This window comes from Pelobates fuscus, chromosome 5 (assembly GCF_036172605.1).
Source record: "Pelobates fuscus isolate aPelFus1 chromosome 5, aPelFus1.pri, whole genome shotgun sequence".
Lineage (NCBI taxonomy): Eukaryota > Metazoa > Chordata > Amphibia > Anura > Pelobatidae > Pelobates > Pelobates fuscus.
In genome coordinates this window covers 343,554,426-343,579,095 of record NC_086321.1, presented here as the reverse complement: position 1 = coordinate 343,579,095, position 24,670 = coordinate 343,554,426, and the positions used below count along the sequence as shown (strand labels likewise).

Below are 24,670 nucleotides of genomic sequence, written 5' to 3'. Positions count from 1 at the left end.
CAAAGAATTTCTGCACAAACTGTCAAAAACTGTCTCAGGGAAGCTCATCTGCATGCTCGTCGTCCTCATCGGGGTCTTGACCTGACTGCAGTTCGTCTTCATATCCGACTTAAGTGTGCAAATGCTCACATTCGATGGCGTCTGGCACTTTGGAGAGGTGTTCTCTTCGCGGATGAATCCCGGTTTTCATTGTACAGGCCAGATGGCAGACAGTGTGTATGGCGTTGTGGGGGTGAGCGGTTTGCTGATGTCAACGTTGTGGATCGAGTGGCCCATGGTGGCGGTGGGGTTATGGTATGGGCAGGCGTATGTTATGGACAGTGAACACAAGTGCATTTTATTGATGATATTTTAAAATCCAGAAAGATACCGTGATGAGATCCTGAGGCCGATTGTTGTGCCTTTCATCCATGGCCACCAACACCAGCATGATAATGCAAGGCCCCATGTTGCAAGGATCTGTACACAATTGCTGGAAGCTAAAACCATCCTAGTTCTTGCATGGCCAGCATACTCACCGGACATATCACCCATTGAGCATGTTTAGGATGCTCTGGATCGGCATATAAGACAGCGTCCAGCGTTCCAGGTCCTGCCAATATCCAGCAACTTCGCACAGCCATTGAAGAGGAGTCGACCAACATTCCACAGGCCACAATCAACAACCTGATCAACTCTATGCGAAGGGGATGTGTTGCACTGCGTGAGGCAAATGGTGGTCACACCAGATACTGACTGGTTTTCGTACCCCCCCATATCCCTCCATTACAGTAAAACTGCACATTTTAGAGTGGCTTTTTATTATGGCCAGCCTAAGGCACACATGTGCAAGAATCATGCCGTCTAATCAGTATCTTGATATGCCACACCTGTGAGGTGGATGGATTATCTCGGCAAAGGATAAGTGCTCACTAACACAGATTTAGACAGATTTGAGAGAAATAGGCCTTTTGTGTACGACAGAAAAAGTCTTAGATCTTTGAGTTCAGCTCATGAAAAAAGGGGGACAAAAACAAGTGTTGCGTTTATAATTTTGTTCAGTGCACACTCACAGATACACACAAACTCTTACACATACTTATAGATTGTAGTTACACAGTAACACAGTAGTTACATATATACACACAATGATATACATATACACACTCAAACACTCCGAGATACATTTAAATTGTTACACAAACTCACAGATACACACGCTATTGCACAGATAGAGATACTGCACGTGTATATACAAAATCATAGTCCCAAAGAAAGTAGGAAAACAACAGTATGATGTAAAATGCAGGACGTTAAAAGACATTGAAAGGCAATACGAGGCATTGTAAAGAATAGATGGCAAAATAGATTTACAATGAATTGTTTGTGTGTTAAGGTTAATTGACAACTTTGCAGATGCAGTCAGTGCTGCATTCAGGGCTTGATAAGCCTGGAACAGAAAAAAATGATGGGTCTCATGAGAGAAGTTGAATTTACATTTCCATTACTAATGGACTAACATGTATGACATAGCAGACCCGCTGATCCACACAGGACCCATAAATCCTAGCCAGAAAGCAAGGTACAGTTTCCTAGGAAGCTAATTATGCATAAAAAAGATAGTTTAATACAAGTAATGATCCACTGTAGGACCATCAGCCTATTATCTAATAAATAAAAAATAACAATTATAGTGTGGCTGTTCTGGGCCTATTTAAAAGCATGGATTTGGAGCTGCTGCCCCAGTAGTCCCTATGTTAATCTGGCCCTGAATGCAATACAAAAGACACCTTTAATATTCCCCTTTATTTAACAATTGGTTAAAGAAGAACGAGCTGATGAGCTGACAAAATCCTGTGTCTTGCACGTTTCTACTAACTCATTTTTCAGGTCTCAGAATCTTCTGATCAACTCAGAACTGATTTTCCTATACTCATCTTGTTTCCTGCATTTCTCCATTGGACTTCAAATATTTCCAACTCAGCTGCTTAAGAGCTAAATTAACTATTTTTCTTGTACTCAGCTACAGCCATCTGGTTTACCAGCCTCTATCTTTGTTCTTCCTATATTGGAATTGCTTTCTGCAGGAATCACTGACTTGCCCATTTTCTGTTTCTCTGTTATATTTGAACAAATTGCTATGAACTTAGTTTGTTTTCCTTATACGAATTGCCTAATTAATCTATAATGGGAAGCAACCTATCTTATTTAGCAAGCTCTGCTTTCTTTTACTTTATATTGTCAAAATCAGGTTCTGATCTAAAAACGACTTTCATGTTTATTTTATCTAATTTATGCCAATAAAAGTCTCTGCAAAGTAAAATACTATTTTCCTGCTTAAACATATATGATAATACAGCTTTTTCAAATCTCCATTGTACTTATGCTTGTGTCTTGGACAGAACTCTAAGATAATGAATAAGCCAGATATGGAACTTCAGGCACTGCAGCCAGTGTGATTGCAACCATGACCCCAGCGGGTGAGGGGGCCCACAGATGTCCATTGCTCTGACAAGCACCATGATGCCTGTCCCGATTGTGCTGACACTACCAAAAGTTACGAAGAGCTGTAGGGAGGCTCACTGGGGCCCGAGGGCAGCTGGATTCAAAGAAAAGGTGAGTATATCTATTTTTGTGTGTTGTGACATGTGTATCAGTGTGTGTATCTTTGTGTCGCAGTGCATTTGTGCACTTCTGTGCATGGCAATGTGCATCTGCATGTGTATGTGTGGCAATGTATGTGAAAATGTGAACATGCTCAACAAACATTGAACACTAACATTATGCACAAATTCAGACAGGGATGTGGAAATGGGGCAGTAGGGAGGAAAAGGGTTGTGATGGGGTAGAGGCTGTGATGGGGGTTATATGGCCTGTAAAGGGGGTAGAAACTGTAGAGGGGGTGTGATAGGGGCAGTAATGTGGAAAAAGGAGCTGTGATAAGGGATAGGGACAGTAGTGGTGGATAGGAACTGTAGAGTGGCTGTGCTAGGGTGTAATGTTTGTAATGGGGGGACAGATAGTAAGGTGGGGGATAGGGACTTTGATAATGGGGATAGATGCAGTAGTGTGGGGTAAGGAGCTGTGATAGGAGGACATGTCCTGTGATGTGGGAATGTTGCAATAGTGGAAGTGACAGGTGAAATATGTGAGGGAGAATTAATTAAAGTGGGCTGTAGTGGTTATGATGCCAGGAGTAGTACCCTTCCACAGTAATGGAGCAACTTGGTTTGCAACAGTCTACCCTCCTACCTGGGCACCTACCAGATGCCAAGCCTGGTCTAAGCCAGGTTGTGTGCATTAGTCTTCTGCAGAGATGCAGAAGCCGGATGCTGAACCCTTTGGTCCCTCAGAGGCTTAGATCGTCAAATGATATGTGCATGTCATAGGCACAGAATTGATATTGGCTAGTTGGGATGGCTAGCACAGAATTCTTGTTAGACTAGACTAGTTAGACTTCTAAAATTCATCAGCAATCTAAAATGTCTCTGTATGTACAGTGTTTTACACTAAAAAGCTGAACATACAGACTCCGCACACCATGACTACTTCAAACTCACGGTGGTAATGATATTTGAAGCAACTCTTTAAATATAGGAATAAGTAAATACACATAATGAAAGAAATCTGGGCAAGTTAGACTTCCTCTTTAAGTTATGGGAAGACATCAATAAACTTTCTGGTTTCTGTGCTTTGTTGCAAAGTCCATGTAAAAATGGCCACTGCATGCTTCATCATAGCTTTAATTTCATATTTCCCAGAATACATCAATTATAAGGAATTTTCATACAGTTGACATTCTGTAAAAAGAACACAATCATATCAGACTTAAGGCAAGCTCCAAAAGTAGTAACTCCAGTGAATTTATTTTCATAGCTAGAGAAAAAAAACTTCTTAGATGGTGTGAAAATATATTCACACCCTGTTTATTGTTATTTTTATAATTGTTATAATTTTCATTTAAAAAAAAATAAAAACCTAAATAAAAGTATTTGAAAAGAAGGTGTAGGTATGGCACTGAGCGTGAACTTTGTAAAGCACTTGATAAGGTTTTACCCAGTTGTAAGCCAAAATCAATGGCTTTTAGATGAAAATGTGGGTTTGAGTATTACATTTTGTTTAAGATAAAGTGCAGAGAGTAATTGGAAATGTTTCAAATTGGACACAATTGGTACCGTAAGTAGAATATACAACAGGGCACTGTCCTGGGTTCACTCCTTGTTTAAACTGTTAATGCATTTTTGAAAGAAGAATACACAGGTAACATACTTTCTGAGTGGGGTGAATTAGATAGAGTCTGAAACAAAAAAAGCCTTATTATAGAGGAAATAAGCGATAAAATAGCAATCAGCAGTTGCAAACACAAATAAAGTACAAATATTGTGTGATGAAAACAAAATAAATATGTCACAAAACTGGGAAAATTGGACAACAATAAAAATGAGTATGAAAAAATTTACAAAAAAAAACAGCAAAACGTTAATTTTTGCCCAACACATATTTCACTCTGATGAGCTCTTGAACACAAGATTCCAAAACTCTTGGTTTGTAAAGTTTTTGTTCCTCTCAACCAGTATTCTTAGAGCTTTTGCCTCCTTTTTCGACTGCTCAAAACTGGGTTTCCACAGCTCTCTCATGGATGACCTAGAAGTATGCCTTGGCATAAAGGGGAAAAGTTCTGGTCCTGGACAATTCAAGTGGGAAGATTCTGCTTTCCATTGCTTTGCTGGTAAACCCTGCCAATAAAGCAGTGACATGTCAGATTACTCACTATATTGATATTAAACAGTAATATTTAAGTTATTAAATTAATGCAAATATGGGCCTTGATTTAATATTGTTTCATGTTTTCAAAATTATTTAAAGGAACACATAGGGTCAGGAACACAAACATGTATTACTGACCCAACAGTGTTAAAACCACAATTTAAGTGGCTTGCCCCTTAACAGGTAAGAATACGTATCTGATTTCCAGCGCCCCGAGGGTCCACCGTCACTGGACCTGCCCCCATCCGCCTCCTTGGCTGAAATCAGAACTGATTGTTTCACTCAATCCAATGCTTTCCCATAGGAAAAGCATTTGATTGGTGGAAATCTTCAAGGAGGCGGGGAAATCAATGCATCTCTATGAGAAAAGTTTAGTGTCTCCATGCAGAACGCTGCCAGCACTACCCCAGGAAGCACCACTAGTAGCCATCTGAGAAGTGACCACTGGAGGTGTCCCTAGGCTTTAATGTAACATTGCATTTTCTATGAAAAGGCAGTGTTTTAAGCAAAAAGGCTGCAAGGACATTATGCTGTAGTTGTTCTGGTGACTATAGTGTTCTTTGTTCTTTTAATGTTTTTAAATAAACTTTGAAAATGATTTAAGAATATAAAAATATTTAAGGTTTTTAATATATTGATTTTAATGTATTGATATATTTTTTGATATATGGTATAGGTTTTGATGTTTTAATATGGTAAGAAAATCATTTGAAAAGTGTATCCAACAATATTAAATCAAGGCCAAGGTTTATAGATGAAAATGATTTACAGATCATATTTACTTAAAGTCATATATGTTAAAAATCCTATTGCATACGCTTCCAAATTTAAAACGTATTTAACTCCATTTAAATACCAGTGAAAACATACACCTTCATATACCAGGCTTGCAGTTACAGTTGCTAAAAAAACAAAACACCATAGCATAAACCGTTAAAGGTTGCAATAAAAGGGGAGATTTATCATAGTGTCTGTTCTATAAAATGGTGCAAAAATTTAAAAGTGGAGGAGTCCGCAATCTAATATGCCAGCTGGTTGCAATGGTGATTGTCCTACCTTTAGTACATTATGTGACTTATGTTTAGGACATTGTGACGAGAGCAATCTCGCCACATTGCATTGGAGAAGCCTGGCTGCCTGCCTCCTGCCTTTGGACTATGGCCCTGGGAGATTGGGCCCTTTAAAAACAGTATTTGGCCATAACAGAGTGCATGTCACTCATTCTGGCGCTTTAAACACAGTGGGGCCATTCGGTACTTGCCCTGTGTGAGCGGTGATACCCCCAGATAGCTATGCCATGGAGCCTATTCATATAATGAAAGACTATGGAAAAGACTTTAGCTCCATGGCAATTGAACTGTGTGAGTAGGATCTGAGCGCTATTCAGTAGTTTTGTGCGTTCAGATCCCAGCTATCTGGGGATATGTGAAATGTCTGTGTGTTATGTGTAAAAGATGACTTTATGTATTTTTAAAGAATTTTATGTCTTTCTGTAACCATGTGGTTAATGGAGTCTGCCTCTAGCCCTGGATAATTGGATTACTTTCCCCTTTGTCTCCAGGATAGAGGCCTCTGTAAAACCTGCTTAAACCAGATTGCCATGCTGCCAGCCAGGGACCAAAATATACTTTTACTAAATTTTGAACCCCTTGTCTGATTCATGCCATTTTTTAATATGTTGTTCCCCTGAATGGATTGATTGTGAATATGTAATTGTTATGTGAATGTGATGTATGGTTTTAGAGTTATGAATGTTAGGTAAAAAGTATGTTAAACTGTAAATGTTCTGGCCAGCAGATAATTGAGCTATGTATATTGCTAAAACTCAATTATCTAGCCTGGCCCAGAGGAGGAGTTTTGTGTTGCATAAATTGTGAGTTCTGTGTGCCAGTAAATCAGTCTTGTTCCAGCATTAAGCTTTGGCTCATGTGTGGATTATTTGGCGAGACCAGCAATTTATTACTCTGTGGATTACTTGCTGATTTTATTTTATGGGAAGAAGGGAATGCTTGACGGAGTAACGGATTGTACCGTCAGACATAACACGTTGATAACTCTTCTGCTTTATTGCATCCGTACATTCATTGAATTGCTTTCATATTTTTTTTTATTTATAGTAATTAAAGGACAGAGGGTATCAAAATTGTGCCATTAAACACTAAATTTGGCTCAAGAAATATCTTGCATGCATTTCTTACTTGAGTTCTCTGAGCATGAATCCAGAGGACATGGGGACGTCCAGTGTCACCCAAAACCCCATAGGAAAGCATTATACATCCTTTCCGAACGGTGAAACTTTAATGCAAGCGTGGCGAATGCCACACATGCGCATTAGGTCTCTCCCGAATTTTCCTATGTGCAACGTGATCTTGATGAAGCATCATGGCATATAGAAACATAGAAACGGACGGCAGATAAGATCAATTCAGCCCATCTAGCCTGCCCAATTTTCTAAATACTTGCATTAGTTTCTTATATCTTGGATAGCCTCATGCCTATTCCACACATGCTTAAACTCCCTCACTGTGTTAACCTCTACCACTTCAGCTGGAAGGCTATCCCATGCATCCACTACCCTCTCAGTAAAGTAATACTTCCTGATATTATTTTTAAACCGTTGTCCCTCTAATTTAAGACTATGTCCTCTTGTTGTGGAAGTTGTTCTTCTTTTAAATATAGTCTCCTCCTTTACTGTGTTGATTCCCTTTATGTATTTGAATGTTTCTATCATATCCCCCCTGTCTCGTCTTTCTCGTTTTATCCTGCAATCCATGAACCAGTTTAGTAGCCCTTCTCTGAACTCTCTCTAAGGTATCAATATCCTTCTGGAGATACGGTCTCCAGTACTGCGTACAATACTCCAAGTGAGGTCTCACCAGTGTTCTGTACAATGGCATGAGCACTTCCCTCTTTCTACTGCTAATACCTCTCCCTATACAACCAAGCATTCTGCTAGCATTTCCTGCTGCTCTATTACATTGTCTGCCTACCTTTAAGTCATCAGAAATAATCACCCTATATCCCTTTCCTCAGATGTTGAGGTTAGGACTCTATCAAAAATTCTATATTCACTTAAAGGAATACTATAGGGTCAGGAACACAAACATGTATTCCTGACCCTATAGTGTTTAATCCACCATATAGGTGGCTTGCCCTCCTCCCCCCCTCCTTCCCCTCCCCCCCCCCCCCCCCCCACCTTAACCTCCTAAGAAAAGGTGAAAACTAACCTTATTTCCAGTGCTGTGCAGGTCTGCGGACGCTGACCCCGCCCCCAATCCGCCTCCTAGGTGACATCAGAATTGCTGAATTTTTAGCCAATCCAAAGCTTTCCCATAGGAAAAGCACTGGATTGGCTGAAATAGTCAAGGAGGCTGGATGGGGCGGGCCATCAGCACCTCCTCGTAGAGATGCATTGAATTAATGCATCTCTATGAGGAAAATTCAGCGTCTCCAGGCAGAGCGTGGAGACGCTGAACGGTAGTGCTGCCTACTGTGCAGCCCTGAGCCAGGAAGCACCTCCAGTGGCCATCTGATGAGTGGCCACTTGGAGGTGCCCCTAGTGGGTAATTTACACACCGTCTTTTTTCTGAAAAGGCAGTGTTTGCATGAAAATGCCTGAAGGCAATGATTATACTCACCAGGACAACTACATTAAGCTGCTGTTCTGGTGACTATAGAGTCCCTTTAAACCTCGTTTAAGGGTAGAGGGATGAGCACTGTAGTGTCTTGCAATGTATACTTCACCCCTCTGGCACTTAATGAGTTAACTCAGGTGGCAGTGGGACAGTACATGTATTGTTCCCAATACTGGAACCCCCTATACTAAACACATAATGCATGAGAACATTGTATGTTCATACATGCCATTTAGTATAGGATCACAAAGACTTATTCCCAGGGAAAAGATTGTTCCATGCATTCCAAGACTAAAAGGCAGAGTTAATTAATAAGACAGCTATAGCACAGCCATAAGCAATAATAAAGAAGCATTGAATAAGCACTATTTCTCTTGTTTCTGCCAAGTTGTTAAGCATTTGCAAGCAAAATGTCCCATGGGACAATGACTATCTTGAAATGTCACATAGCACTTCTTAAGGAAATGAACAATGCATATTTCAGTAACTCTTTACACACTATTCCAATTAATTCTGCTTTTCTTTTGCAGTTTACTTTACATTTTAATATGCCCTATACCAGGGATAGGCACATTTCGTCACTCCAGATGTTGTGGACTACATCCCCCAGAATGCTCTAACTCTCATAATGCTGGCAAAGGATCATGGGAGGTGTAGTCCAAAACATCTGGAGTGCAAAAAGGTTGCCGATGCCTGCCCTATACCAATGTTACTGTGATTATATAATAAAAAAGATCATAACATAAATGTCCTTTGTTTGGTATTAAAAGCACACTTTACCTGTTTGCCACTGAAGGCAGCAATTGAGATCAGTGGGTTCTTGATCTCCATGGCCAGACCCAACAGTGTAACCTTCATGCGATGGTTAGTGAACCTTGGTAAGGCTCTAGGCCAGGCATAGGCAACCTTTGGCACTCCAGATGTTTTGGACTACACCTCCCATGATGCTTTGCCAGCATTATGGGTGAAAGAGCATTACGAGGGATGTAGTCCACATCTGGAGTGCTGAAGTTTGAGGTAGAGGTGGTATTTTTTTAAAATATATTTTGGAAATCCAAGAGAGTGCTCCTGTTTTCATTTTTTGTTTATACTATTAATGTAATTGAATATTCATTTGATTACCTTGTCCTTCAGATGCATATTGTCCCAAACTTTATTGCATACCATGCACTCAAAAGCATCAATATAGTTTTCTTGCGTGATATCTTGTACGCCCCACTTTCGGTCTCTGATGGCAGAAACTAACTTTGTGTTACTTATGCGGTCCTGCAATTTCCATTCAAGATACTCCATGTACAGAGTGTCATTAGTATCCATCTGTTTGATATGTTCCGCAAGTTCTCTAGGACTAAAAAATCTGTTTGCGACAATCGCACTTTTGTTACTGGGCAACCAGTCCATGACATTGGGTGCGCCATAATACACTGGGACAACTCCCAGCTTCAGAGGCCTCCATAACTTCTCTGTAATATAATCATCACAAACAGCATTTTCAAAAGCAAGGATGAATTTATATTGCGCAAGGATGCGATAAAACTGGGCATCGTCCATAGAAGATGGATTGTTTACTTGGTCTGGAAGGTCTCGGTTGTGCAAACAGTCACCATAGGAGTCAACAGCAATAAACTTCATGAGTTCTCCAACATAACTGTCTCGATCTGAAGGGGGGTCACAGTCAGACTGAACGTACACAAGTGGAGCAAGTCTTCTCCTTAACATATTTTTATTTTGTATTGGAACCATGAATTGATGAGACTTCAAGGACTGAAGGTTCTCCAAGTACTGACTTGTTAAAGGTAGGTGGGAATGCTGACTAAAGGTAGCAGTATGGTTAAACAAGGTGATGGCCGGCGGATGGAACAGTTTATAGTTGTTTTTTGGAGACTCCTCATGAAACAAAGCCCACTCGTGGTAAGACTTTCGTGGTAATGGTAAGTTGTCAATGTTAAAATCTGTGCCTACAAAAACATCGGAATTATACTTTTTGTTAATGTACAATGTCCCAGACACAACAGTATTTCAGTTACCATTCCAATACAATAAATTCACCAGTTTGTCTATTTTTCCATGGCGTTGCTAGGTACACAATTAAAAGTCAAACCATATAGAGAGGAAATCAGTCCATATTAAAGGGATCCTATAGTGCCAGGAAAACAAAGCCGTTTTCCTGGTACTATAGGTTTCTAAGGAGCAGACCTCCCTTGCGCCCCCGTACCGCGGGGCTGAAGGGGTTAAAACCCCTTCAATCACTTACCTGAATCCAGCGCCAATGTCCCTCGACGCTGGGTCAGGCTCCGCCAACACTCCTCACACACCGACGTCAGCTGGCGGGGGAGACCTAATGCGCATGTGCAGCAATAGCCATGCTTGCATTAGGATTTCGCCACAGTAAAGCATTAATCAATGCTTTCCTATGGGAAAAATCTGACGCTGGAGGTCCTCATGCAAAGCGTGAGGATGTCCAGTGTCAGATAATGGACCAAAGGTCCGTTTCGATTCCAGAAGCCCTCTAGTGGCTGTCTGCCCTCTAGTGGCGGTCTGTTTAACATTGCAGCACTAAGTGCAATAGGGACACAGCACCCAGACCTCTTCAATTAGCTGATGTGGTCTGGGTGCCTACAGTGTGCCTTGAAAGAATCATGTTTTCCCAATTGTTTTTCTTGCAGAAACATCTATATTCAGCTTCAACAAATAGCTTCAGGGTGTGATGTCCATCCATTTTTCAAAAGGACTGGATCTAAGCAGATCATATACATGAATCTTTGCTCTTCCAGATAAAAAAAAAATCTTGTAAAATGTTAGCTGGAAATTTCAAAGAAAAACCTCTTGCTGGTTTTAAACACTGGATAGCCAAAAGCATTTTGTTCTTAATATAGGTCAACTAACTGTGACAGATATACAGTTGCAAGAAAAAGTATGTGAATCCTTTGGAATGATATGGATTTCTGCACAAATTGGTCAGAAAATGTGATCTGATCATCATCTAAGTCACAACAATAGACAATCACAGTCTGCTTAAACTAATAACACACAAAGAATAAAATGTTGCCGGGGGGCGGAGCCTGACCGGGGAGCCGACTAGACGCAAAATCTGTGAGCTCCCGAGCCCGGTCCTGATTTACAGCGGAAAACGGGGGGAAAATCCCAGACCCTGAACCCCAACTTACCTTACTCGACGACACCAAAGCTGGGGAGCAGAATGATATCCCACACACCCGTAAAGACCGCTGGATCGGTAGATCAGAGGCTTGGGGCCTACACGACGCAGTGCAGGGGAGAGGCGGCCGCTCTCCCAGCTCATCAAAGCGTGCGGCACCTGAAGTATCGGGCCTTCCCTCCCCCCCCAGGACCGGTGGGGGTTAACCCGGTCCAATCACCCGCAACCTGTGAACCCACACAGCTAACTGGCGACCTAGAAACCCGCTTGAACAGGCTGCTGGCAAACTTCTGGGCAAAGGTGGAAGCTAGACACACAGCTACACAGCAGCAGCCGCGGACGGGCAAGAACACGCCAAGGTCCCAAGTAAGCAACAGCCGGAGGGGCACGGGGATGCTCCCAGGCATTAACCCGACGGCACAACCCACGACCCCCCACAAGAGCCAACTCGGGGTGAGGGCCCCAAGGGGCAAAGCCCAGACGCATCCCCCACGCAAGCAGAGGCGGAGGCCTGCGCATGGCACGTGGCGACGCACCACCACAGGCCTGGGTCCTACCTCAACAGGTATATACCCGGCCTCTTCACCACCCGCCCGCCGCACAGCCAGCACCGCTGAAAGAGATCCGAAGGGAAGAGGCGCTCAGCCACCAGACAAGCATCCAGCCAGCAACAACCTCTTATCACTGCCGGGACCGGAGGAGCCACAGCGGTCCAGCACCTCGCTAGCCTCTTGCCCCAAATCAGTAACCACGGCCTCCAGAATGGGTATCGGCTAGGCACATAGGGACTACCTCATCATATGGCATCCAGCCGTTGCCCACACTCACACCATGTGACCTGTGCGTCTGCCCGGACGCTATCCTGTATGGAAGCTGAACTTTGGACGTACCCTTCAAGTTTGGACTCCTATTTACCCCTAATAACTCTTTTTTTATTTTTTTTTACGTGTATCTAGAATACTCACTAAGCCTCTGCTTTTCTGTTAAGCTGCTGTGACCAAGCTATAGACCCAGCTGACCTTTCTTTTTGCAACAGGTTGTCTATTAGTAAACTGCAACACAAGATAGCAAGTCTTACACCAGCTTAATGTGTCTATCATCTAGACTAGCATGTTTTGATTGTATAGCCCAGCAAATGAAAATAGCATTCAGGTTCATTAAGATCGTAGTACTATAAAAGCGTATTTACTTAGACTGTACTGTTTTCTCTTACTTTTAGTTTTTACTATAGAGCCTTCCATGTGATTTGCACACGAGACGTATTCTTACAATCACACATTTCCACAAGCATAGCAAGCCTATTATATCCCTAGACATGTTGAACAAGCCTGTTACCTATATGTTCAGTATTATTTTTCACTCAGTATTATTATTTTGTCTTAGAATTTGTGCTGATTCAGCGAATTGTTCAGCTTATGATTTCAAGCAGCGCACAGACAGGATGTGCTTCAACTAAGCATGCGACCCCCATATTACTTCAATAATGCCAGCTTGTTTATGCTAAATGTATAACCTGCCTCCCTTATCTCTTAGCTGACATGTTGGTTCCACTCTTGACAAATCTACATTAATATATAAAATGTGCAATGTTCTATTATGCCAAACAATTGTATCTAACATGTTGACCATCTCGCTTGCAATCGCTGTTGTGGCATTGCTTGTTGCTATGTACCTTTCCTGCACGAAAAAATAAAGAATATTAAAAAAAAAAAAAAAAAAATGTTGCCTTGTTTTTATTGAACACACCATGTAAACATTCACAGTGCAGGTGGAAAAAGTATGTGAACCCTTGGATTTAATAACTGGTTGAACCTCCTTTGGCAGCAATAACTTCAACCAAACGTTTTAGTTGCAGATCAGATGTGCACAACAGTCAGGAGTAATTCTTGACCATTCCTCTTTACAGAACTGTTTCAGTTCAGCAATATTCTTGGGATGTCTGGTGTGAATCGCTTTCTTGAGGTCATGCCACAGCATCTCAATCGAGTTGAGGTCAGGACTCTGACTGGGCCACTTCAGAAGGCGTATTTTATTCTGTTTAAGCCATTCTGTTGTTGATTTACTTCTATGCTTTGGGCCATTGTCCTGTTGCAACACCCATCTTCTGTTGAGCTTCAGCTGGTAGACAGATGGCCTTATGTTCTCCTGCAAAATGTCTTGATAAACTTTGGAATTCATTTTTCCTTCGATGATAGCAATCCGTCCAGGCCCTGACGCAGCAAAGCAGCCCCAAACCATGATGCCCCCACCACCATACTTCACAGTTGGGATGAGGTTTTGATGTTGGTGTGCTGTGCCTCTTTTTCGCCACACATAGTGTTGTGTGTTTCTTCCAAACAACTCAACTTTGGTTTCATCTGTCCACAGAATATTTTTCCAGTACTGCTGTGGAACATCCAGGTGCTCTTGTGCAAACTGTAAACGTGCAACAATGTTTTGTTTGGACAGCAGTGGCTTCCTCTGTGGTATCCTCCCATGAAATCCATTCTTGTTTAGTGTTTTACATATTGTAGATACGCTAACAGGGATGTTGGCATTTGCCAGTGACTTTTGTAAGTCTTTAGCTGACACTCTAGGATTCTTCTTCACCTCATTGAGCAGTCTGCGCTGTGCTCTTGCAGTCATCTTTACAGGACGGACACTTCTAGGGAGAGGAGCAGCAGTGCTGAACTTTCTCCATTTATAGACAATTTGTCTTACCGTGGACTGATGAACAGCAAGGCTTTTGGAGATACTTTTATAACCCTTTCCAGCTTTATGCAAGTCAACAATTCTTAATCGTAGGTCTTCTGAGAGCTCTTTTGTGCGAGGCATCATTCACATCAGGCAATGCTTCTTGTGAAAAGCAAAGCCAGAACTGGTGTGTGTTTTTTATAGGGCAGGGCAGCTGTAACCAACACCTCCAATCTCATCTCATTGATTGGACTCCAGTTGGCTGACATCTCACTCCAATTAGCTCTTGGAGATGTCATTAGTCTAGAGGTTCACATACTTTTCCACCTGCACTGTGAATGTTTACATGGTGTGTTCAATAAAAACATGGCGTAATAAACCAATAAACCAATATCAAAGTTAAGGTACAAATATATATATACAGTGATCCAAAATAGGCAAAAAATACACAATGAATTTACCACACTTCTCACAAGCCTATCTGGGCAGAAACTGGAATCACAAATAACCCCCCAACGTTTCGGCACCTCCTGGTTGCCTTTATCAAGGGCGTTTATCAAAACTCACCAACAATCCCTTTAAATACCATTCCCACATCTGATGGCCATCAGTCTGATAAAAAACCAAAACCGGAAGTGACCGTCACCTCCCCCTTCGGTTTCATACATATAATTATAACCTCCTTTCACACAAATACATTAATCTCGAGCATATTATATGCTTACCTTCACATAATGCTATAATGCATAGTCAATTAAGTTCAAATTAGTTAAAAAAAAGGTTCGGGAAAACGCCAGCGGTCTCGCGCATGCGCAATGCAGATAACACTGCCAAGCTTACTAATGGAAGCCGCCCTTATTGTGCTTAAGTCCGCGCAGGCGCAATGATATATACTCACCAGACGCGTGCGCATACAAAGCGCGAAAAGCGACAGCTTACTTGATGGCGATTAGTACTAATGTAAATGCCAAGAAGAGGGCAAGTTTTCATAGTGTTAAAAGGGGAAAGTACAAACACATCCCTCTATACCATGGTTCGTCAACCTGGTCCCTACCGCCCACTAGTGGGCGTTTCAGGATTCCAGGTGGGCGGTAGGGATTTCCAGGTTGATCGGGCGGGCGGGTGCGAGCCGGCGGTACCCGTGCGACTGGGTACCGCTGTGACCATTTGCGGCTCCGGGCCGCGCGGTAAACCGCCGGGGCCGCCTTCCAAAGTGTCCATCGGGTGGCCCATGCTGTCAGGGCCACCCGATGGATGCGGATTGTAAGGGGGCCCGGTCAGCACTGGGCGCTTTAACAGTGTGACCGGGCCCCCTGTGATGACATCACAGAGCTGGGAGGAAGTGATTCCCCGGTCACTCCTCCCAGTTAAAACTGAGAGCCGCGCGGGAGGAAGCAGACAGAGTCAGAGTGGGAACTCTGACTCCCATCCACCTGAGCCACCACTGGACCCCAGGAAAAGTCACCCTCCTGCACCTTAAAGGTAGGAAACAGGAGGGTGACTTAAATATAATGTGTGTGTTTGTTTGTGTGTGTGTGTCTTTGTAGGTATGTCTTGTGTGTGTGTGTGTGTCTTTGTATGTCTTGTGTGTGTGTCTGTATGTGTCTTTGTATGTAGGTCTTGTGTGTGTATGTGTCTGTCTGTATGTATGTGTGTCTTGTCTTTGTATGTTTGTGTCATTGTATGTGTGTCTTGTGTGTCTGCATGTGTGTGTGTGTCTATGTATGTCTTATATGTGTGTGTGCATGTGTGTCTGTTTGTTTGTGTGTGTGCCTGTCTGTTTGTATGTATGTGTATTGGGTGTGTGTGTGTATGTGTGCCTGTCTGTGTCTTTGTGTGTCTTGTGTGTCTGTATGTGTGCTGTGTGTGTGTGTTGTATGTGTGTGTGTGTGTTGTGTGTGTGTGTGTGTTGTATGTGTGTGTTGTGTGTGTGTGGTATGTGTGTGCATGTCTGTGTGTGTCTGTTTGTATGTATGTGTGCCTGTCTGTGTCTTGTGTGTGTGTGTCGTATGTGTGTATGTGTGTCTTGTATTTGTGCCTGTCTGTTATAGTGGACTATAGTAAGTGGGCTACCTAGCTCAGCCTTCCTACTGGGCATTGCTATAAGGAAGGTTAAAAAATAGAAAAAAGGGGAAAAAAAGGTGGGGAGGGGAATTGAGGAGGGAGAGGAGATGAGCTGACGCACAAATGAGAAATCATATTATGCGCAAACAGAGAAGTCGTCTGAATATCACTGAAAGAGACCTTCGTTCCTTACGAAAATCGAACCAGATATCAAATATTTAGTCTCGCAGCATCAACCTCAAGGATCTCATTAATCACTAGTAACGGTAATTTCAATTTACTTTATTGTTTTCTCATTAAACGTTATAAAGTTAAAAACCTTATAAACCTGCATTAAAGGACCACTCTAGTGCCAGGAAAACATACTCGTTTTCCTGGCACTAGAGTGCCCTGAGGGTGCCCCCACCCTCAGGGACCCCCTCCCGCCGGGCTCTGGAAAGGGGAAAGTGTTTAAAACGTACCTTTTTCCAGCGGTGGGCGGAGAGCTCTCCTCCTCCGATCCTCCTCTTCTCCTCCCCGTCGGCTGAATGCGCACGCGCGGCAAGAGCTGCGCGCGCATTCAGCCGGTCACATAGGAAAGCATTCATAATGCTTTCCTATGGACGCTTGCGTGCTCTCACTTTGATTTTCACAGTGAGAATCACGCAAGCGCCTCTAGCGGCTGTCAATGAGAGCCACTAGAGGAAATAGGGGAAGGCTTAACCCATTCACAAACATAGCAGTTTCTCTGAAACTGCTATGTTTATGAAAAATTGGGTTAACCCTAGAAGGACCTGGCACCCAGACCACTTCATTAAGCTGAAGTGGTCTGGGTGCCTAGAGTGGTCCTTTAAGTAGAAATAAAAAGATAAATGTACGTACATTTATTTTTTTTTTAAAAAACACCCTCCTTTCTTAAGAATATTCTGCATTTGCGCGAAAAATGGTGGGCGGTAAGGAAATTTTTTCAACCAAAAAGATGCATTAGTGGGCGGTAGGTAGAAAAAGGTTGACTACCACTGCTCTATACAATATATGAAACCAAGACAAAAAGGAATAGTGGTGATATATAGATAGGGCTAATTATACACCCAAATATTATTATTATTGGTCAAAATACACCAACACCAAATGTAAAGATACAACACCAATACAGTGTAGAAAATAATAATAAGTGCATTAAGTGTTTATTAACTATCTCCAAATGCAAACCGGATACTAATCATTCACAGAATTTCATTAATGAAATCGCAAGGACATAATCCAGAGTTCGTAGTGTACATGCTCAAGTGTCCTTGTGGCCTAGCATATGTGGGCGAGACTACTAGAAAATTTACAGCGAGATTAAGAGAACACAAGAGTAGTATTAAGACTGGTAAAGTTCAATATCCAGTGGCTCGGCATTTTTCTGAAAAACGACATACTGTGTCACAGTTGCGTTACACAATTTTAGAAACAGTGAAACCCCTGGTGAGGGGTGGATCCAGAGAAATGTTATTGAAACAGCGTGAACTACACTGGATATACGAATTACAAACTCTATACCCTAAGGGTCTTAATGAAGAGCGGGATCTCTCCCCATTTTTGTGATCCTTTGGATATGGTTATGGACCTCTACCTGACTTGTGTGTAGTTTTTTATCATTATTGATTGTTTTTATTTTCATTTGTTTATTTAGATCTCCATGCATAACTTGGTGGATGTTATGTCATTGGGAGTTTGGATCTGGTAGAATATTTTGAAATCTTCGAAGATGGATTGTGAGAAGTCTGTGGACCTGATAGATAATCGCTGGATCCGACGTTCTATTCCCTGGAAAAAACTTTTTGGATAATTTAAGGACAAGTGGACATGATCTCATTGTATAATTGTTATGGTGTTGGATATACGTGAATTATGAGGATATTAGACGACGTTATATACATTATTTTTCTGTACATTTTGTATATCTGTGTGATTACATTGATTTAGTGGTAGAGTATTGTTAGAAGAACTATTAATAATAATGTTGCTGATGATCGATTGTATAAGTGAATTATTATACCATAGATATACTTGTAAAAGGAGATATGTATACTTGATGTATTTTGATATATTTACGTTATGCTATAGTGCAATTTGATAGTTCAATGATACAGTGGATTATGCGATTTCATTAATGAAATTCTGTGAATGATTAGTATCTGGTTTGCATTTGGAGAAAGTTAATAAACACTTTGCAGAGTGTGTGTTTGTGTAGTGTGTATAGTGAATGCAGTGTGTGTGTAGTGTGGGTAAAGTGAATGCAGTGTGTGTGTGTTTGTGTAGTGTGTGTATATAATGCAGTGTGTGTATGTAATGCAGTGTGTGTTTGTGTAGTGTATGTAATGTAGTGTGTATGTATGTAATGCAGTGTGTGTGTGTTTGTGTAGTGTGTATGTATGTAATGCAGTGTGTGTGTGTTTGTGTAGTGTGTATGTATGTAATGCAGTGTGTGTAGTGTGTATGTATGTAATGCAGTGTGTGTAGCGTGTGTTTGTGTATGTATATAATGCAGTGTGTGTTGTGTGTTTGTGTAGTGTGTGTATGTATGTAATGCAGTGTGTGTAGTGTGTGTTTGTGTAGTGTGTGTGTATGTAATGCAGTGTGTGTGTTTGTGTAGTGTGTATGTATGTAATGTAGTGTGTGTGTGTGTGTGTTGTGTGTGTATGTATGTAATGCAGTGTGTGTAGTGTGTGTTTGTGTAGTGTGTATGTATGCAATGCAGTGTGTGTGTGTTTGTGTAGTGTGGATGTATGCAATGCAGTGTGTGTGTGTTTGTGTAGTGTGGATGTATGCAATGCAGTGTGTGTGTGTTTGTGTAGTGTGGATGTATGCAATGCAGTGTGTGTGTGTTTGTGTAGTGTGGATGTATGTAATGCAGTGTGTGTTTGTGTAGTGTGTATGTATGTAATGCAGTGTGTGTTTGTGTAGTGTGTATGTATGTAATGCAGTGTGTGTGTTTGTGTAGTGTGTATGTATGTAATGCAGTGTTTGTGTATTGTGTATGTATGTAATGCAGTGTGTGTGTTTGTGTAGTGTGTATGTAATGCAGTGTTTGTGTATTGTGTATGTATCTAATGCAGTGTGTAGTGTTTGTGTAGTGTGTATGTATGTAATGCAGTGTGTGTAGTGTGTTTGTGTAGTGTGTATGTAATGCAGTGTGTGTAGTGTGTGTTTGTATGTAATGTAGTGTGTGTTTGTGTATGTATGTAATGCAGTGTGTATGTATGTAATGCAGTGTGTGTTTGTGTAGTGTGTGTGTATGTAATGCAGTGTGTGTGTGTTTGTGTAGTGTGTATGTATGTAATGTAGTGTGTGTGTGTGTAGTGAGTGTATGTATGTAATGCAGTGTGTGTAGTGTGTGTTTGTGTAGTTTGTGTGTATGTAATGCAGTGTGTGTGTGTGTTTGTGTAGTGTGTATGTATGTAATGTAGTGTGTGTGTGTGTGTATGTATGTAATGCAGTGTGCGTGTGTTTGTGTAGTGTGTATGTATGCAATGCAGTGTGTGTGTGTTTGTGTAGTGTGGATGCATGTAATGCAGTGTGTGTGTGTTTGTGTAGTGTGTATGTATGTAATGCAGTGTGTGTGTTTGTGTAGTGTGTATGTATGTAATGCAGTGTGTGTGTTTGTGTAGTGTGTATGTAATGCAGTGTTTGTGTATTGTGTATGTATCTAATGCAGTGTGTGTGTTTGTGTAGTGTGTATGTAATGCAGTGTTTGTGTATTGTGTATGTATCTAATGCAGTGTGTAGTGTTTGTGTAGTGTGTATGTATGTAATGCAGTGTGTGTAGTGTGTTTGTGTAGTGTGTATGTAATGCAGTGTGTGTAGTGTGTGTATGTATGTAATGCAGTGTGTGTAGTGTGTTTGTGTGTGTATGTAATGCAGTGTGTGTAGTGTGTTTGTGTAGTGTGTATGTATGTAATGCAGTGTGTGTGCTTGTGTAGTGTGTATGTATGTAATGCAGTGTGTGTGTTTGTGTAGTGTGTATGTAATGCAGTGTTTGTGTATTGTGTATGTATCTAATGCAGTGTGTGTGTTTGTGTAGTGTGTATGTAATGCAGTGTTTGTGTATTGTGTATGTATCTAATGCAGTGTGTAGTGTTTGTGTAGTGTGTATGTATGTAATGCAGTGTGTGTAGTGTGTTTGTGTAGTGTGTATGTAATGCAGTGTGTGTAGTGTGTTTGTGTAGTGTGTATGTAATGCAGTGTGTGTAGTGTGTGTGTGTGTATGTATGTAATGCAGTGTGTATGTATGTAATGCAGTGTGTATGTATGTAATGCAGTGTGTGTGTGTATGTAATGCAGTGTGTGTGTGTATGTAATGCAGTGTGTGTGTGTGTGTGTGTGTGTGTATGTAACGCAGTGTGTGTGTGTGTGTTTGTGTAGTGTGTATGTATGTAATGCAGTGTGTGTAGTGTGTATGTATGTAATGCAGTGTGTGTAGCGTGTGTTTGTGTATGTATATAATGCAGTGTGTGTTGTGTGTTTGTGTAGTGTGTGTATGTATGTAATGCAGTGTGTGTAGTGTGTGTTTGTGTAGTGTGTGTGTATGTAATGCAGTGTGTGTGTGTTTGTGTAGTGTGTATGTATGTAATGTAGTGTGTGTGTGTGTTGTGTGTGTATGTATGTAATGCAGTGTGTGCAGTGTGTGTGTCTTTGTATGTCTTGTGTGTGTGTCTGTATGTGTCTTTGTATGTAGGTCTTGTGTGTGTATGTGTCTGTCTGTATGTATGTGTGTCTTGTCTTTGTATGTTTGTGTCATTGTATGTGTGTCTTGTGTGTCTGCATGTGTGTGTGTGTCTATGTATGTCTTATATGTGTGTGTGCATGTGTGTCTGTTTGTTTGTGTGTGTGCCTGTCTGTTTGTATGTATGTGTATTGGGTGTGTGTGTGTATGTGTGCCTGTCTGTGTCTTTGTGTGTCTTGTGTGTCTGTATGTGTGCTGTGTGTGTGTGTTGTATGTGTGTGTGTGTGTGTTGTGTGTGTGTGTGTGTTGTATGTGTGTGTTGTGTGTGTGTGGTATGTGTGTGCATGTCTGTGTGTGTCTGTTTGTATGTATGTGTGCCTGTCTGTGTCTTGTGTGTGTGTGTCGTATGTGTGTATGTGTGTCTTGTATTTGTGCCTGTCTGTTATAGTGGACTATAGTAAGTGGGCTACCTAGCTCAGCCTTCCTACTGGGCATTGCTATAAGGAAGGTTAAAAAATAGAAAAAAGGGGAAAAAAAAGGTGGGGAGGGGAATTGAGGAGGGAGAGGAGATGAGCTGACGCACAAATGAGAAATCATATTATGCGCAAACAGAGAAGTCGTCTGAATATCACTGAAAGAGACCTTCGTTCCTTACGAAAATCGAACCAGATATCAAATATTTAGTCTCGCAGCATCAACCTCAAGGATCTCATTAATCACTAGTAAAGGTAATTTCAATTTACTTTATTGTTTTCTCATTAAACGTTATAAAGTTAAAAACCTTATAAACCTGCATTAAAGGACCACTCTAGTGCCAGGAAAACATACTCGTTTTCCTGGCACTAGAGTGCCCTGAGGGTGCCCCCACCCTCAGGGACCCCCTCCCGCCGGGCTCTGGAAAGGGGAAAGTGTTTAAAACGTACCTTTTTCCAGCGGTGGGCGGAGAGCTCTCCTCCTCCGATCCTCCTCTTCTCCTCCCCGTCGGCTGAATGCGCACGCGCGGCAAGAGCTGCGCGCGCATTCAGCCGGTCACATAGGAAAGCATTCATAATGCTTTCCTATGGACGCTTGCGTGCTCTCACTGTGATTTTCACAGTGAGAATCACGCAAGCGCCTCTAGCGGCTGTCAATGAGAGCCACTAGAGGAAATAGGGGAAGGCTTAACCCATTCACAAACATAGCAGTTTCTCTGAAACTGCTATGTTTATGAAAAATTGGGTTAACCCTAGAAGGACCTGGCACCCAGACCACTTCATTAAGCTGAAGTGGTCTGGGTGCCTAGAGTGGTCCTTTAAGTAGAAATAAAAAGATAAATGTACGTACATTTATTTTTTTTTTAAAAAACACCCTCCTTTCTTAAGAATATTCTGCATTTGCGCGAAAAATGGTGGGCGGTAAGGAAATTTTTTCAACCAAAAAGATGCATTAGTGGGCGGTAGGTAGAAAAAGGTTGACTACCACTGCTCTATACAATATATGAAACCAAGACAAAAAGGAATAGTGGTGATATATAGATAGGGCTAATTATACACCCAAATATTATTATTATTGGTCAAAATACACCAACACCAAATGTAAAGATACAACACCAATACAGTGTAGAAAATAATAATAAGTGCATTAAGTGTTTATTAACTATCTCCAAATGCAAACCGGATACTAATCATTCACAGAATTTCATTAATGAAATCGCAAGGACATAATCCAGAGTTCGTAGTGTACATGCTCAAGTGTCCTTGTGGCCTAGCATATGTGGGCGAGACTACTAGAAAATTTACAGCGAGATTAAGAGAACACAAGAGTAGTATTAAGACTGGTAAAGTTCAATATCCAGTGGCTCGGCATTTTTCTGAAAAACGACATACTGTGTCACAGTTGCGTTACACAATTTTAGAAACAGTGAAACCCCTGGTGAGGGGTGGATCCAGAGAAATGTTATTGAAACAGCGTGAACTACACTGGATATACGAATTACAAACTCTATACCCTAAGGGTCTTAATGAAGAGCGGGATCTCTCCCCATTTTTGTGATCCTTTGGATATGGTTATGGACCTCTACCTGACTTGTGTGTAGTTTTTTATCATTATTGATTGTTTTTATTTTCATTTGTTTATTTAGATCTCCATGCATAACTTGGTGGATGTTATGTCATTGGGAGTTTGGATCTGGTAGAATATTTTGAAATCTTCGAAGATGGATTGTGAGAAGTCTGTGGACCTGATAGATAATCGCTGGATCCGACGTTCTATTCCCTGGAAAAAACTTTTTGGATAATTTAAGGACAAGTGGACATGATCTCATTGTATAATTGTTATGGTGTTGGATATACGTGAATTATGAGGATATTAGACGACGTTATATACATTATTTTTCTGTACATTTTGTATATCTGTGTGATTACATTGATTTAGTGGTAGAGTATTGTTAGAAGAACTATTAATAATAATGTTGCTGATGATCGATTGTATAAGTGAATTATTATACCATAGATATACTTGTAAAAGGAGATATGTATACTTGATGTATTTTGATATATTTACGTTATGCTATAGTGCAATTTGATAGTTCAATGATACAGTGGATTATGCGATTTCATTAATGAAATTCTGTGAATGATTAGTATCTGGTTTGCATTTGGAGAAAGTTAATAAACACTTTGCAGAGTGTGTGTTTGTGTAGTGTGTATAGTGAATGCAGTGTGTGTGTAGTGTGGGTAAAGTGAATGCAGTGTGTGTGTGTTTGTGTAGTGTGTGTATATAATGCAGTGTGTGTATGTAATGCAGTGTGTGTTTGTGTAGTGTATGTAATGTAGTGTGTATGTATGTAATGCAGTGTGTGTGTGTTTGTGTAGTGTGTATGTATGTAATGCAGTGTGTGTGTGTTTGTGTAGTGTGTATGTATGTAATGCAGTGTGTGTAGTGTGTATGTATGTAATGCAGTGTGTGTAGCGTGTGTTTGTGTATGTATATAATGCAGTGTGTGTTGTGTGTTTGTGTAGTGTGTGTATGTATGTAATGCAGTGTGTGTAGTGTGTGTTTGTGTAGTGTGTGTGTATGTAATGCAGTGTGTGTGTTTGTGTAGTGTGTATGTATGTAATGTAGTGTGTGTGTGTGTGTGTTGTGTGTGTATGTATGTAATGCAGTGTGTGTAGTGTGTGTTTGTGTAGTGTGTATGTATGCAATGCAGTGTGTGTGTGTTTGTGTAGTGTGGATGTATGCAATGCAGTGTGTGTGTGTTTGTGTAGTGTGGATGTATGCAATGCAGTGTGTGTGTGTTTGTGTAGTGTGGATGTATGCAATGCAGTGTGTGTGTGTTTGTGTAGTGTGGATGTATGTAATGCAGTGTGTGTTTGTGTAGTGTGTATGTATGTAATGCAGTGTGTGTTTGTGTAGTGTGTATGTATGTAATGCAGTGTGTGTGTTTGTGTAGTGTGTATGTATGTAATGCAGTGTTTGTGTATTGTGTATGTATGTAATGCAGTGTGTGTGTTTGTGTAGTGTGTATGTAATGCAGTGTTTGTGTATTGTGTATGTATCTAATGCAGTGTGTAGTGTTTGTGTAGTGTGTATGTATGTAATGCAGTGTGTGTAGTGTGTTTGTGTAGTGTGTATGTAATGCAGTGTGTGTAGTGTGTGTTTGTATGTAATGTAGTGTGTGTTTGTGTATGTATGTAATGCAGTGTGTATGTATGTAATGCAGTGTGT

At 41.2% G+C, this 24,670-nt stretch overlaps 1 protein-coding gene across 1 annotated transcript in view; it reads right to left on the bottom strand.

Moving 5' to 3' along the window:
* Positions 1 to 4,473: 4,473 nt before the first annotated feature.
* FUT10 (fucosyltransferase 10) overlaps positions 4,474 to 24,670 on the bottom strand; it is a 67,255-nt gene continuing 47,058 nt past the window's right edge. Inside the window, exons 4-5 of the mRNA XM_063453280.1 lie at positions 9,504 to 10,339; positions 4,474 to 4,715 (exon numbers count right to left, since the gene is read on the bottom strand). Coding sequence (XP_063309350.1) covers positions 4,482 to 4,715; positions 9,504 to 10,339 — 1,070 coding nt within the window. The 3' untranslated portion in view covers positions 4,474 to 4,481. The remainder of the gene's footprint in view (positions 4,716 to 9,503; positions 10,340 to 24,670) is intronic.